The following is a 12864-nucleotide window of genomic DNA, read 5'->3' as shown; positions in this document are numbered from 1 at the left end:
AAAAAAAAAAAAAAAAAAAAAAAAGCAGCTCAAGGTCAGTCTACTCTTGGCAATTTCAGCCTTAATTTCCTGTGCCTCACCTCCCTGTGCACAGCAGAGGAAGAGCTGTGCCTCATGCGAGCGTTCTCAAGGTACGTTCATTCATTTGTCTGGTACCTGTGTGCTAAGACAAGAGCACGAAGGGAATCCATAGAGAGCAGAAGGATTTTGTATTCAGAGCAGGGTTTGGAGGCTCTGCAGCAAACGCAGTTCGGGAGCGTACACCGACCGACGAGGATAAAAAGAAATACTGAATAACTACCCCTTTACCAAACAAGGCAGGAGTCCCATGAACACAGTAGTGTATGATCATGTAATTAAAGGCTGGATCCTATGCCCAAGAGGCAGAATTATGGTGGCAGAAGGGTTTTGTTTGTTTTTCCTTTTTCCAAAAGAAAGGGAGACAGAACAGGCCTGTATTTTAAATATCTAATTTCACAAAGACAAAAAAGACAGTTTAGGGAAAATGTTCAGCTTTTAAAAGCAAAGGCCATGCGGCGACATGAACAGGCATATATGAAAAATTTTAATCTTTCCACTGCTGATGCAATTTTCATGGCTAAGAGCTCGGCTCCAGGCACCCCCCTAATGGATCTCTGCTGACAGCCGCAATATCCCCAGTAGATGCCGAATCCTTTGCTGCATTCACACTTCTCTTTCCTCGCACATTCCCATTCCAGGCTCAGTCATTCTTCTTTCAGAGGGAAAAAATTTATCAAACACTAGTCACACCTTCAGACCATAGGGGCAAGGTGGATGCTTCTGCTGGTGGCACCTTCTCGGGTCCTACAACGAGCTGCTTTCAGACTCGGAGCTGCTCCACGTTGGAAGCTTTGTCATTGTAGGAGGGCTCTAAGAAGGGCAGAGTTTTTTAGCCCTCCTATCGTGGCTTCCAGTCAGACTCACTCAGACAGAAAGCAGACATCATTCATGCCACTGAGCACAACAGTACTTTCCACTTGCTATAATCTTGTGCTGGGAGGGGTGGGACAGTGGAAAAAAGTGACATGACAAAGTAGGACAGAAGGTCTGCAAGCTGTGTACCGAAAGCAGCAGGCCAGGGCACCTTGCAAGTATCAGCAGCATAGGCAGCCCCCCCCAGAACACAAAAGAAAGCGGATGATACACAAYATTTTGTCCTCTATGCCTTCTGAAAAATCAGCATACCTAACACAATTGCTTACAGGAAAGCATTAGTTCCCCCCGCCAAGCGCTGCATTCGACACATCAAAAAAAAAAAGCGTCAGTGGATGTGGTACGCTTATAGGCAACCGTGTGCCCAGAGTTAAAGAAAAGAAATCCTCGGAGAGTTATCTGAAAGGTAAGACGATGACTGAGCTTGTACCATCTACCTGGCAGGCAGCAGGCTGCACAGAGGTTTTAATGGCTCTGTGGAAACTAAGCTGTAACGCAGAGCCCCACGCCTTCTCGACACTCGCAAAAATACAGTTTTCAGATCCTACAAGGAATGCTAGGCGTCTCCTCTGCCCCAGGCTCAGCTAGCAGGAGCATTTGGCACAATGCTAGGCGGTGCTCATCCTGATCTCAAGGTTACCTTTGCAGTTCGGCTTTCAATATTCCCGCAGTCCAAAAGAGAAGGACCCGAAACAACTAACATGTGCAGTYGGGGCTGTGCAAAGGGCAGAAGGCAATCACCAGGCGAGGCTAGCACATCGCTTGGCAAACCACGTGGTGAAAAGGTGCCTTGCAGACACACACTCACACCCCTCACACATACAGAGCTTTCCTTATTTCAGATTTGTTACCCGTTTCTCCAAGGCAGTCAGGAATCCCTCTTCTGCTGTTTCCAGGAACTCTACAATGGGGCTCAGCTGTGTTACGCTCTGGATAAGCTCTTCCCTGCAATCCAGTAGAAGAGCAGCCAGGGTCTTTCCCTCTTGTGCGCTCTCTGGGGGGAAAAAAAGATTCAGAAACACAAGAAGAAACAAGTCAGTTTGAAGGAACTGACAGGCTCCTGAAGCGAGTGAGACTYTGTGAAAGATCTAAGTGAATAGCGAAGCTCATCCCAAGCACAAGCAGCAGAGAAAAAAAAAAACACTTTACTATTCTCTTTAAACTCTATGAAAGAAAAACGTCTCATTTATCTAACAGAGCACAAAGCCATAAAGCAAGCTGGAGGTTAACACCAGGTTTGCAAGGCCACTGCTTTGTGTCAGACTTGAGCAAGAAAGGAGCTTTCAATCCTGAGGCACAGCTGTGCTCTGACCCACACCAGCTGCACAGCCATCGATCTGGTAGCGATGGCTAGAGAACACTCCCAGGAGCCCCGTGCTTCCCACAACCCCACTGCCGTGGGATGGAAATGCTCCAGGATCTTGGCAAGCACGCAATAAGCCTACTACGTATCACAAGGATACAGGGCCTGAACAAAACGCTAAAGCACTGCAGCYTGCCAGGGGGACAAGAACAGGTTTTGGAAGATCTGCTTTGCCTACGCATTTACACACCCGCTTTGCCAGAGGCTGTACCCACTTCTCTACCTGTKTGCTGCAGGGCTTCTCCACCATCCAGGTCCCTCTCCAAGAGCGCTGCTTTTAGCCTGGGATTCGTGTCTTGAAACAGCTTCAAGAAAGACACAAGGGTTTGAGCATCCAGACTCTGCTCGTCCTTCACTTTGCCCAGCAGTTTCTTGAACACCGATTCTTCTTCCACCTCTTCCAAACAGGCCACCAGTGCCTACAGGAGAAGGGGTAAATGCAGGGAAGGTTTAACAGAGTCAACTGTACAAATTTACACTAAAAGCAGGATCTCAGGCTTTTAGTTCGGGGGCGGTGGGTGTAGAAACTAAGCTCACTGGCAGACAAGGCACCTTGCATTGAACTCAGCCACAGGAAATGCTCCGTTTTGCAGCCATCCGTCCGAGGAAAGATGGTAGTGAGTCCCATTTGCCAGCTTTTATCTTCACAGTGAGTCAGAGAAACTGCAGCTGGTGAATGGCCCTATTCCAGCACCAAACAGATCTCTTGAGACAGGACCTTCTTCAAGAGCCAAGTGCCAATAATTTTAAGGGACCTAATAAAACATGTTTAAAACGCTGCTATTTTGGAAGTCTATGGCTAGGACAAGGAATATTAGATTATACTGCCAAAAAAAAAAATCACTTGCATAGGAAGTGGAGCATTTTAAATAGGTGTCATCTAGGAAAGTCTGTCCTCAAGTCGCAACAGAGTCGTACCTCCCAGCGAAAGCTTTCGGCTCAAGCTTTGGAGATGATGCACACAAATGCCGGGTGTCATGAGCTCTTGGCACGCCTGGCAATCAAGCCAAGAGCGCTAAAATCCACTCCTGTGACCCAAAATGGCAACCAGAGGCAAACATGCCTGCATGGTTCGAGAAATAAAAGGAAAAGAAGTAAGCTGGAACTCTTACTCCCATTTCCCTGGAGCCCTTTAATGCTGTAAATATTACCCCTTAAGACACACGCTCCCTAGCTCTCAAGGAGAGAAGCCAGCCTTTCAGAGCAGGCGTCCTTTATTGGAGACTCCAGGGATGCTATAAAAGTACCTTTGAAGTAGAGAGCTTAGCCCAGCTCCAGAGAGAACGGCCATTTTCTGCTGTCATTGTCATTTTTATTTCTATGATAAAAAGGCTGAATGTAACTGCTTGAGGCCGCACCAGGGGGATGGTGGACTTGCTCTTCCTAGCTGGTGTAAACGCTCATATATTAGGGCTGTGACAGCACGATGACCTATTGCAAAGAGTATCCACAGAGGGAGAGCTGCAGGAGTCCCAGCTTTTACCTGCTAACGGCGTTTTTCCTGCTGAACAGAGAGACACGGACATGAAGGACTCCGTTATAAAGGACTAAAAGAGATGCAGCAGACGTGCCGAAGAACAAACTTTAAGGGTTTTTTTTTTTTTTTTTAATGCAAACATCAGTTTGTAATGAGACTTGATAACCAGACCGTGTTTGTTCAAGGTTTGCAGGCCTGGCCCCTTCCAGATGGGGCTGATCCTGTAAAAYGCAAAATGCTTTGACTCATCTTCCCAAAGGTGTTCACAGCACCTTGCCAAATATAGGGTTCCCCCCTCCCGCATATGGATGAAACGTAACTTGCACTTTTGCAATCTTGTTTTAATTAAGAGAAAAAAAAAGGCAGCACAGCATTGCTACCCAGAACTCCAGATAACAGCCCTTCCTTAGTGCCTGCTTTCAGTTAATGGAAATGAGTTTTCAGAAGCTGAAAGGCTCCGCTATTTATAGTCTCTTTCTGGAGACCTTTCCTCAGACACATTGCTCAATGGGAACAACAGCCTTTTAGCATGGTGCATTTCAGAGTTGCTTCGAACCACTGACAATTCCCCAAGATCCTGGAAGAACGGGAAAAAGACTGGCGTTAGCTGGAATCCCAGCTTCCTTTCACTTGGAATTAAGGTTGTGAATTTTTCTCAATGCAAAAGGCTTGAAGAGCTAAGGCCCACACTGCACAAGCATTACAACCTGATCCATTAGGCTTTCGCTGGCTGGGGCACTTGCAAAATCCTTCACGGACAAATCCACGCAACTATTTGGCACCCAGCAGCTCCCGTTGGCTCTGTTCATACCACCATATCAGCTCAGTCATCCTGCTCAAGCCTAGCGTTCACCCAACCTGCCTACCCATCAGCACGCTCTCAGCTTCCAGGCAAGTGACAGGCTTTTCGGGGAGGAAAACCAAGGCACCAAGGGCTGGCTTAAACTTGAGCTGTGTTCAGCATCCATTGGGAAATCTAGTCCTAACTGAGGGTGTCAGTTCTGGTGTCCACGATGCTCCTAACAGCTCACAAACGCGCTCAGTATCGCAACGATCACACCCCACGAGAAAATCCTCTCAGCACCAGTTCATCTCAAACTTCCCTATTTCCACTGCAGCCTTGAGGCAAGCTCTCAACAGGAATTTCCGCAAGAAACACCCCAGAGTTTGTAAAAACTCTCCTGAAAGCATTACTGGAACAGCATATGTCATTGTTAATGCAGTTCTTTAAATTTAGACCAAGTCCTGTGATCAAACATCACATGCATTTTTCATGAAAGGTCAACCCGCAACCAGAATATGATCCTGCAACTTGCACTCTTCAAAGATGATTTGCATTATCCCACCGTGTTGCGCTGAGCCACTGAATTCCCATGGATCTGAATCTCACATTTATCTACAAGCTTCTCCAGAGATGAGGGGAGAGAGGGGAGGGCAGAGCTGGGTCTGTGGGGTCACCAGCCCAAACGGCCACTGCGTCTTCCCTGTACACGGATGAGCACAGAATTATCYTGGGGCTTTTCATGTCTCACCGATAAACCCGCTCACACTGTGAGAGCACGTCTCAAGTCTGAGAACTGCTGGCTCAGAAGCAGATCTCAGCAAAAAGCCACTTTTATAACTATTATTGCATGATCTCCCTTAAACAGCAGCTTTAGAGCTAATGCAAACACCTAAAGGCTGGTGGGAGAGATCTGCAAAGTACAGGCTGGAAAGGCACAAGATTCAGGGTCAAAGCAGCAGCTAGTTTCCCCTCAAACCCTTCCCTCACTCTCACAAGCCAAGGCATGTTCAGTTAACAACAACAACTCACCCTTGAACAAGGGAAATTCTGCTTCAATAATTCAACCCTATTTACAAGCTCTCAGAGAAAAGCTGCACGTACCATTCTGCGAGCAGCAAAGTCTGCTATTGCATGAGGCCTGAGGTTTATAAAGGGGACGACTCCATCAGGAAAGTTTCAGAGACATCACGATCAGTTTGCTGCGAATGGAAGTTGTTGGGTTTTTTGTTTGTTTTTTTGTTTTTTTCCTCGAGTCATTTTTGAAGTGCACAAGATGAAGCACACGTAGAAGAGCCATCACAGCCTTGCATCCCAGTGCAGGCAGAGCCATTACCCACACGGCCCAGACAGCACAGGGACTGGTTCAACATATCTGGACCACAGAAACTGCTAGGCTATAACCAAACCATGAAGTTAATCAAGCATCACTGTGCACACAGTGATCACAGAGGAAAAAAAACTATGCTCCCATTTGCCATTCAGACACCTGAAAGCCCTTTTGGTTTTTCAAACTTGCATTTGTACACGACTGATAGGAGCCTCCAAGCATCGGTTTGCTCTGCACAGCAAGAACAAAAGTCCTAGGATACTTGCGTGGAAGTTTTGGTTGAACAGGGGAAGAAAAGCTCCCAAGCTTTGCCACGACGAAAAAGAGCAAACCCGCAAGCTATCGCTCCTAATCAAGATGCAGAAGATACAGGAGGCTCATTTCTTATGCCGCATCCCGAAATTCCTGCAGCTGCAAACAAAGGATGACAATAATTGGACAGGCCTGTATACAATGGAAATGATCCACAAGCACAGTGACATCTATTTTACAGGGGAGAATCAACACTCCTCCACTTCATCTGAACCCAGTAGTRGAGGGAACAAATGAGCTGTGCAATAATTTGAATTGAGTTTCTCTTAAGAGAGCCCAGGAAGATAAGACTTGACACAGGCAAAGCTCTTCTATGCTTCCCCAAATTACTGCAATTTCAGGCTCGTTCTCATTTCCAAGCAGGTTTCAACCAGGCCAAAACCAAATTAGATAGGAATAGTTTATGTGAGATACACAGAAAGATTCTAAGCAAAAAACAGCCCCCCCCCTCCAAAAATCACATCTCCCTAAATAGAAAACCAACTCRTCAAGGGTACGTCTGCATTTTTCAGCCCAGGGAACAGAAAGTAGGAGCAAACCTAGAGAAAAGTAAGGGTTTTCAGAAAAGCCAACCTGCACCGTTTTTCCTCRGGGGAAAAACCCGTGACCTAACAAATCTCAGCCGGATGTACCAGGAAATAAGGAAGCACTGCCCRAGGGGAGAAAACAGGAGCATAGCATAAGCCCTTCCTCGGCAAGGCCGCGCGCCCGCGGTAAGGAACAAGGCACCTATTCATGGACGGGGAAAAGTCACAAAAAGCTAACGAGCAAAGGAATAGGAATACGGGAGGGTTACGTCCAAGGCAAACTCCCGCTGAAATCTGAGGAGGCCAAAAGCCAGAACAGCCTCTGCTTTAACAGGCAAAATCCCCACGAACACCCACAAGCCGCGGTCCCGTGCCTTGCCCAGGCTTTGTCGTCAAAAATACAATACCGCTCGCCTGGACGGAAAAATCTACCCACAAAAGCCTCGTGAGCAGGAGGAGGACGTGCGCGAGGGATGGGAACTCTCTCCTCGGCCGCAAGGCAAGCGCTACCTGCCAAATTACTTACTCCGAAACAAAGGCAGCTCGCGGTTTCATTACGGCCATCTCCCCAGCTTCAAAACCGACTTTTACGTGCCCTGAGGCAGCCAAGAGACTTCAAGCAAATGACTGGTAAAATAATACAATAGGAGAGGAAAAAAAAGGGGGCGGAGGGGGGGGGAGGAATTCATTGACTCCTTCCACTGACACAATTTCAGCCTTAATTACAGATCTCGAGCTGGGGGCTTTCGAGCTGAACTTGCACTTTAAGCGCGACTTGAAAACGYGCCACTGCGTTTCCCCCAAAGAAAACTCCAGGCCTCTGTGGGAAAAAAGCTACTCCCTCTGCTGGAAACAGAGCCTGGATTTGGTGATGGTGCCTACAGATCCTGCTTATCCCAGCGGGGAGCCCGAAAAGTGATAGATCTGGCTGAGCTGAGAGTTTCCGTCTAAGCCCTTGCTTACAATAGGCTGCAGTCCCCCCTCCTCTCCCCATTACCTTCGGGGCTGACACTTTTCATGCTTGTCGCARCCGAGAAGTGATTTTTCTGGAAGGCTTAAAGAAAATCCATTTCTCATTTATTCAGCATTTATTTATAGCTACAGAAAAATTGTCCAGGTGCCATTCTGCGGTCAGATACCCAAACTATCTCTGAGCTCTAAAACTTCCCGTTTGGATCCCGCCGCCGCAACTCGTTTGGGAGCCAGAAGGGCAGGGCCTGGCCCACGAACCTCATCTGCAGGACCAGGGCTTTAGTGGCGTTGAAGAAACAAGAAACATAACCGTTACTACAAAAATTAAAGAAAATGGAGTTATTAAGCCACAGCAGAAGGAAGCCCGTGTATCTCCCTGGTACACAGGGCCTGTCATTTTGCATGTGTTGTTCTGTCCTGCAACAGTGGGAGGCAACATAAGCAAGCAAGGACAGCGTGCACACATGGGTTATGTATACAGCATGGTGTGGTAGAGCTGCCAGATCCCTCCTGGCACAGCATCCATACACATCACACTAACACAACACCCTCTGTTAGGCTCTGTTCCAGTCGCAGGACCAATTGCCAAGGTGCAGAATAGGTAAAACCTTAAAACTGGCTTAGTTTTTAATTAGGAAGATGAGAGAGCAAACAAAAATCTAATCYTTCTGTAGGGTACGTGTGGATTCTGAGAAAAAAAACACTCAGAGGTGCCTGTCAGCCCAGCCAGGCTTGGGCTTTCTACTGCAAACACGAATTAGGACCTACTTCTTCCTAGAACCCCAGGGGTTTCAAGTTCAGCACCATCAAACAAGTCTTGTGAAGGTCACAGCAGTTAAGGGAACAAGGACTTCTCTCGCACAAACATTCAAAGGTTCATCAGAAAAGAAATTTGCATTTCCCAACTTAAGGGAATTCTCCTCCCTGCTGTCACTGTAATATATTTTTTTCTAATAAAGATGTTGGCTTGGGTTTTCAAAAGCAGAAAGTTGTCATGACCAAAACAACCCAYGTTGCACAGTCAAACTGGTACTATAGCGCCCAGCTGACAAATCCACATGGCTTTCCATCCAACAAGCCTTTGAGACAGAGAGATCTTTTCAGCCCAGCRTCCCAAGAAACAGGATTTCCAGGGTTTGAAAGGTCGGCTAACCGTGAAGCTGCTGAAGTGTAACAAAATAGTCACGCTTTTGTTTTTATACATGCAGAAAAGGTAAATGGGGCAATTCGTGCAATTGGACAGTCTGGCCTAAGAGCAGCTCCATTAAAAACAAAGCCTGTATGAGTTAAACAAATTTTTATATATATATATCATGGTACGATATTCGCTCATATAATGGCCACAGCTCTTTCCCCAGATACTGTGTTCAAGAAGCAGAGGGCTGCCAGTGTAAGTGTCCACCTGCGGACTGCTATAATCATTTTCAGGCTCCTCGTGCCACTGCACAGTCGTTATGCAAATCCAGTAATGACAGTAGTGCTGCTGTGGAAGTAACTCACCGGTTTTTTTGGTGGCTTTGAGCCGACACAATGGCTGGCATCTGGCTACTATCGTTCAAAGCCCAGAATATCCTGCAGTAATAACCAAGCACCCATCTCAAATATCCCTCAACATTAACYTGAGCAGCATTTGTCAGCAACAACTGCTTTTAAAATGGCACGTTGCCACAAGAAGCGCCATGGGATGACGGGCCAGCACGCCGCGCATCTGCAACCCCTTCCAATGCTCCTTAGGAGAGGTCTGCGATACGCAGAACAGAGCAGATGCTCCACGGCAAGCCTTCGCTGAGGGCTCAGGAAGTCTATTTTGGGATCTCATGTGTCAGTCATTTATAAATTGATACAGTTCCTAAAGTATTTGCCATAAACAGGAGGAGAGAAAGCAATGTGGAAGCTCCCYTAGAACGCAATGAAGATGTCTTCAGGGCAGCGCATGTGCATACATTTCTTTACCTACACGCACAAGCAGCTTGCTCTTACAGATGTTTCTCTCTGGGGTGTTGTTCAGGGGAGCACATGTTGCCCTTCAAAGATGGCACCAGAGCACCTGTTTCCCCAAAAAGATTTTCTAAACAGGGCCTAAACTATTCTAGCCCTCAGCAGGGTGGACCAAAAAAAAACCAAACCACAAAGGTGTATCATTTATCCAGTAAACACACCTACCTCCCTTTGAGAGGCATCAATTTCTTGGTACTCTTCTAGTCTTTTCAGCACAGTCTGGACATCAGAAAGGGCCTCAGAGAAGACACTTTCATACCGAAGAAAGAAATCCAGTTTACAGCTTTTGCTCTCTGCTGCTGTGAGAGAGAAACAAGATGAGTTATCCGCTAATTGAAGGGATTCGCAGAAAGCATCATGTGATTGAAAGGCATCAGTTTGTAACCAGTGTATTGGCTATAATAGCAAAACTGTGACTCATAAATCCCTTCTAAAGATATCGTGCAGCCTGGAGGGAAAACCAACAGTTTCTTTAACACTAGTTATATATGGAACATTTATTTTAAACCCAATACAGCCTCTGTTTTCCTCCCATGCTGAACAGGAGTTTAAAGGATAAGGTAGCACTAGCAGGCATCTCTGTTCACTTATTATACAGATAGTCTTATCCGCCTCACGTTCTGCACTGAACACAGACTCCACGGTATGTCAGATGCAAGCACATCCACAGGTGAGAAAAGTATGGTAAAACGGTATGAGTGAAACAACCCCAAAGGCCAAAGGAGGATATCGCACAGTGCCAAGGGAAGAAGCCCTTACAGAAAAGCAGTAGATTTCAGTGCCGCTCACAACCCAGGACAGACTTGAAAAAAATAAACACACCCCAAAACAAACAAAAAAACCCACACACCACATAAAAAGATCTCCCAAAACGGGAAAATAAGAGTCAACACAGTTGCAAATCGCTATGAGGCAATGCTGTGTCCAGACCTTTAATCCCTCACCTAAATCACCAATTCTCCCCCTCTTCTCCAGAGGCTCAGCAACTTCCTCTTCCACACAGCCATCCCGCTCTGCATGGGAATGGTGATCTGAATGAGAGCTTGACTCTTCCCTGAAGGATTTGGAGTCACTTGGCATTATGTCCTGATGAACCAAAGTGTGATTCGTGGTAAGTTCCTGGCCAGAAACATCTGCTTCCATTTCTGCCTCTGCAGGGCCAGGAGAAGAGGAAGCTTTCTGAGGGAGTAAGGTATCTGTTTTTACTTCAGAAGGAGGTTTCTCAGCTTGGGGTGGATTATTAGCTTTATCATCGTTTGCAGATGAGTCTGCTGCCTGGCTGGAGACATCTCTCACTACCTGATCCTGAGTCGAACAACTGATGAGGTCTCTGAGGAGTTTTTTGCAACTAACAGCCACATCAAACATCTGCAGACTATCTGCCACAGAGATGACTTTGGTGAAGTTGTGTTTCCCCAACGGGAGTTTACCAGTGTACATCATCTCCAGCAAGAGCGCAAACTCCTCCGGGGTCACCACCGAAGCATCTATGGAGATGGTGTCTGTGCTATCCAACAAGGATTTAAAAAGCAGACTGGCAGCAGCCAGAACAACCTTGTGCGCTCTAAAATGCACAGTCCCAATGAAGATGGTGCAATCACAAAACTGCTGCTCTTTGCAGAGAGCGTACAGCTGCTGCAGCAACTGCTTGCTGTAACTGGGAAGCTCCATGGCTCCTACAGTCTGTCGGCCTCGGCTTGCTCTGGGGTCCACGCTGTTTTCACAGGAACCAGCTAGAGAAGAAACAAAGGATCCCATTAGCACTTTGCTCAGTGAGCAGCAAGATGGAAATAAACAGTAAGCTAACATTACTTTCCAGTTTACACCTCCTACTAATTTACTATGCCGCAATTAAGTGGTTACAGCAAGAACGAGCCCCACTCCGAAGTCATGTTCTCAAAATTCAGCAAGTTACCCCACTGGAGCTGAAGAGTCTAGATACTGTCCAAACAGAAATACTTGAGAAAAAGCTTGGGAAGCAATACTAAGTCCCGGAAACTGTGAAAAGGAAAGAAGAGACTCCCTGACATGTCTCCTAACTTTGGGCTCAAAGAGGTGCGAATACTCTTCAGATCAGGTACCACAATGCCAGGCTTTCGTTTGTATCCAGAAAGYGGAGTTAATGCTGAATTCAGCAGCTAAGTTTCTAAAAGGGCAGGTGGGGCGCCAGTGCAGGAGAATCTGTTCAGACTATCAAAAGCAGAAGAGAATTTGAGGTGTTGGTTTTGACCTATAAAGCACTAAATGGTTTGGGACCAGTTAAGCTTCCCCCCACAGCACGGCTAAGATCAGCAGGGACACCAGAGCTGTGAAAGTTTCGGGGGGTCTTCAGCACTTCCTTTCTGAGCACACCACAGTCCTAATTCACTGACTTACAAGCGACATGGTAAGATCCACGTATTTTCCCCAAGCTGTAAATCCTAGGAGGACCAGCAGGCAAAGACAACTAATGACAGACATCCGACCTTGGCTGCTGCATGATGATTAATTACGGGACAGAGACAGCACTGAGTCACCCAGAAGACACATTTTTGACATGTCAGGAAGCACCCACATCAGATGTTATCCTCATCTTCCTTGCTGTGCCCTGTAAGGACCCCAAATCACTCCCAGGCTTCTGAAAAACAATACAACATTTGGAGAAAGAGCTCGGAAAGCCAACAAAATTGCCCTGTGCCTCCAAGCTTAGCAGGGGAGCAACTCCCCAGCCACCTGGGCAATCACAGGGCCCAAGCTGCTACTTTCTGTTGCGATGGCTATGATGAGCGAGCACTACATCAGTTTGCAAGCCCTGCCCTTAAAGACCTTTAGGCCTGATTTTAGAGCATTCATGGGAACAAGGGAGAGCAGACAATATACAGGAGTGAGAGGSAGAAGTCCAGAGTCCTAAACCCATCTCTGAGATCCTCTCTAGCTTTTTTCTTCCTGTTGAAGCAGGGAGAACACTAATAGGGCATCTGCCAACAGAATTTTTATCAGCAGGATACCTAGACTTTTTATCCAAGCTAGACAAGATAAAGATGTTACTGCCTTGTCTACACACTAGGACTCCTAACACTGGTGCTGGCGGTGGTGCTGCAACAAATCAGCATAAGCGCTAAAGGAAGAGCTCCAGGATGGACACGACGTACATGACCTTCAACTGCTTAA

General features: G+C 46.8%; 1 protein-coding gene across 5 annotated transcripts in view; it reads right to left on the bottom strand.

The window, feature by feature from the left end:
* Positions 1 to 12148, bottom strand: part of ZBTB40 (zinc finger and BTB domain containing 40) — a 34782-nt gene extending 22634 nt beyond the window's left edge. For 3 of the 5 annotated variants that reach the window (XM_026067389.1, XM_026067391.1, XM_026067392.1), the window contains exons 1-4: positions 10659 to 11447; positions 9880 to 10013; positions 2541 to 2736; positions 1806 to 1948 (exon numbers count right to left, since the gene is read on the bottom strand). In XM_026067389.1, coding sequence (XP_025923174.1) covers positions 1806 to 1948; positions 2541 to 2736; positions 9880 to 10013; positions 10659 to 11385 — 1200 coding nt within the window. In that variant the 5' untranslated portion in view covers positions 11386 to 11447. Of the gene's footprint in view, positions 1 to 1805; positions 1949 to 2540; positions 2737 to 9879; positions 10014 to 10658; positions 11448 to 12090 lie in introns of those variants that run through there. The other 2 variants (XM_026067390.1, XM_026067387.1) reach the window with 2 other exon arrangements.
* Positions 12149 to 12864: the final 716 nt, after the last annotated feature.

The sequence above is a fragment of the Apteryx rowi genome, unplaced genomic scaffold (assembly GCF_003343035.1).
Source record: "Apteryx rowi isolate R43461 unplaced genomic scaffold, aptRow1 scaffold_259, whole genome shotgun sequence".
NCBI lineage: Eukaryota > Metazoa > Chordata > Aves > Apterygiformes > Apterygidae > Apteryx > Apteryx rowi.
Note: the sequence above shows the minus strand (reverse complement) of the source record. Positions and strands in the feature narration are given on the sequence as shown.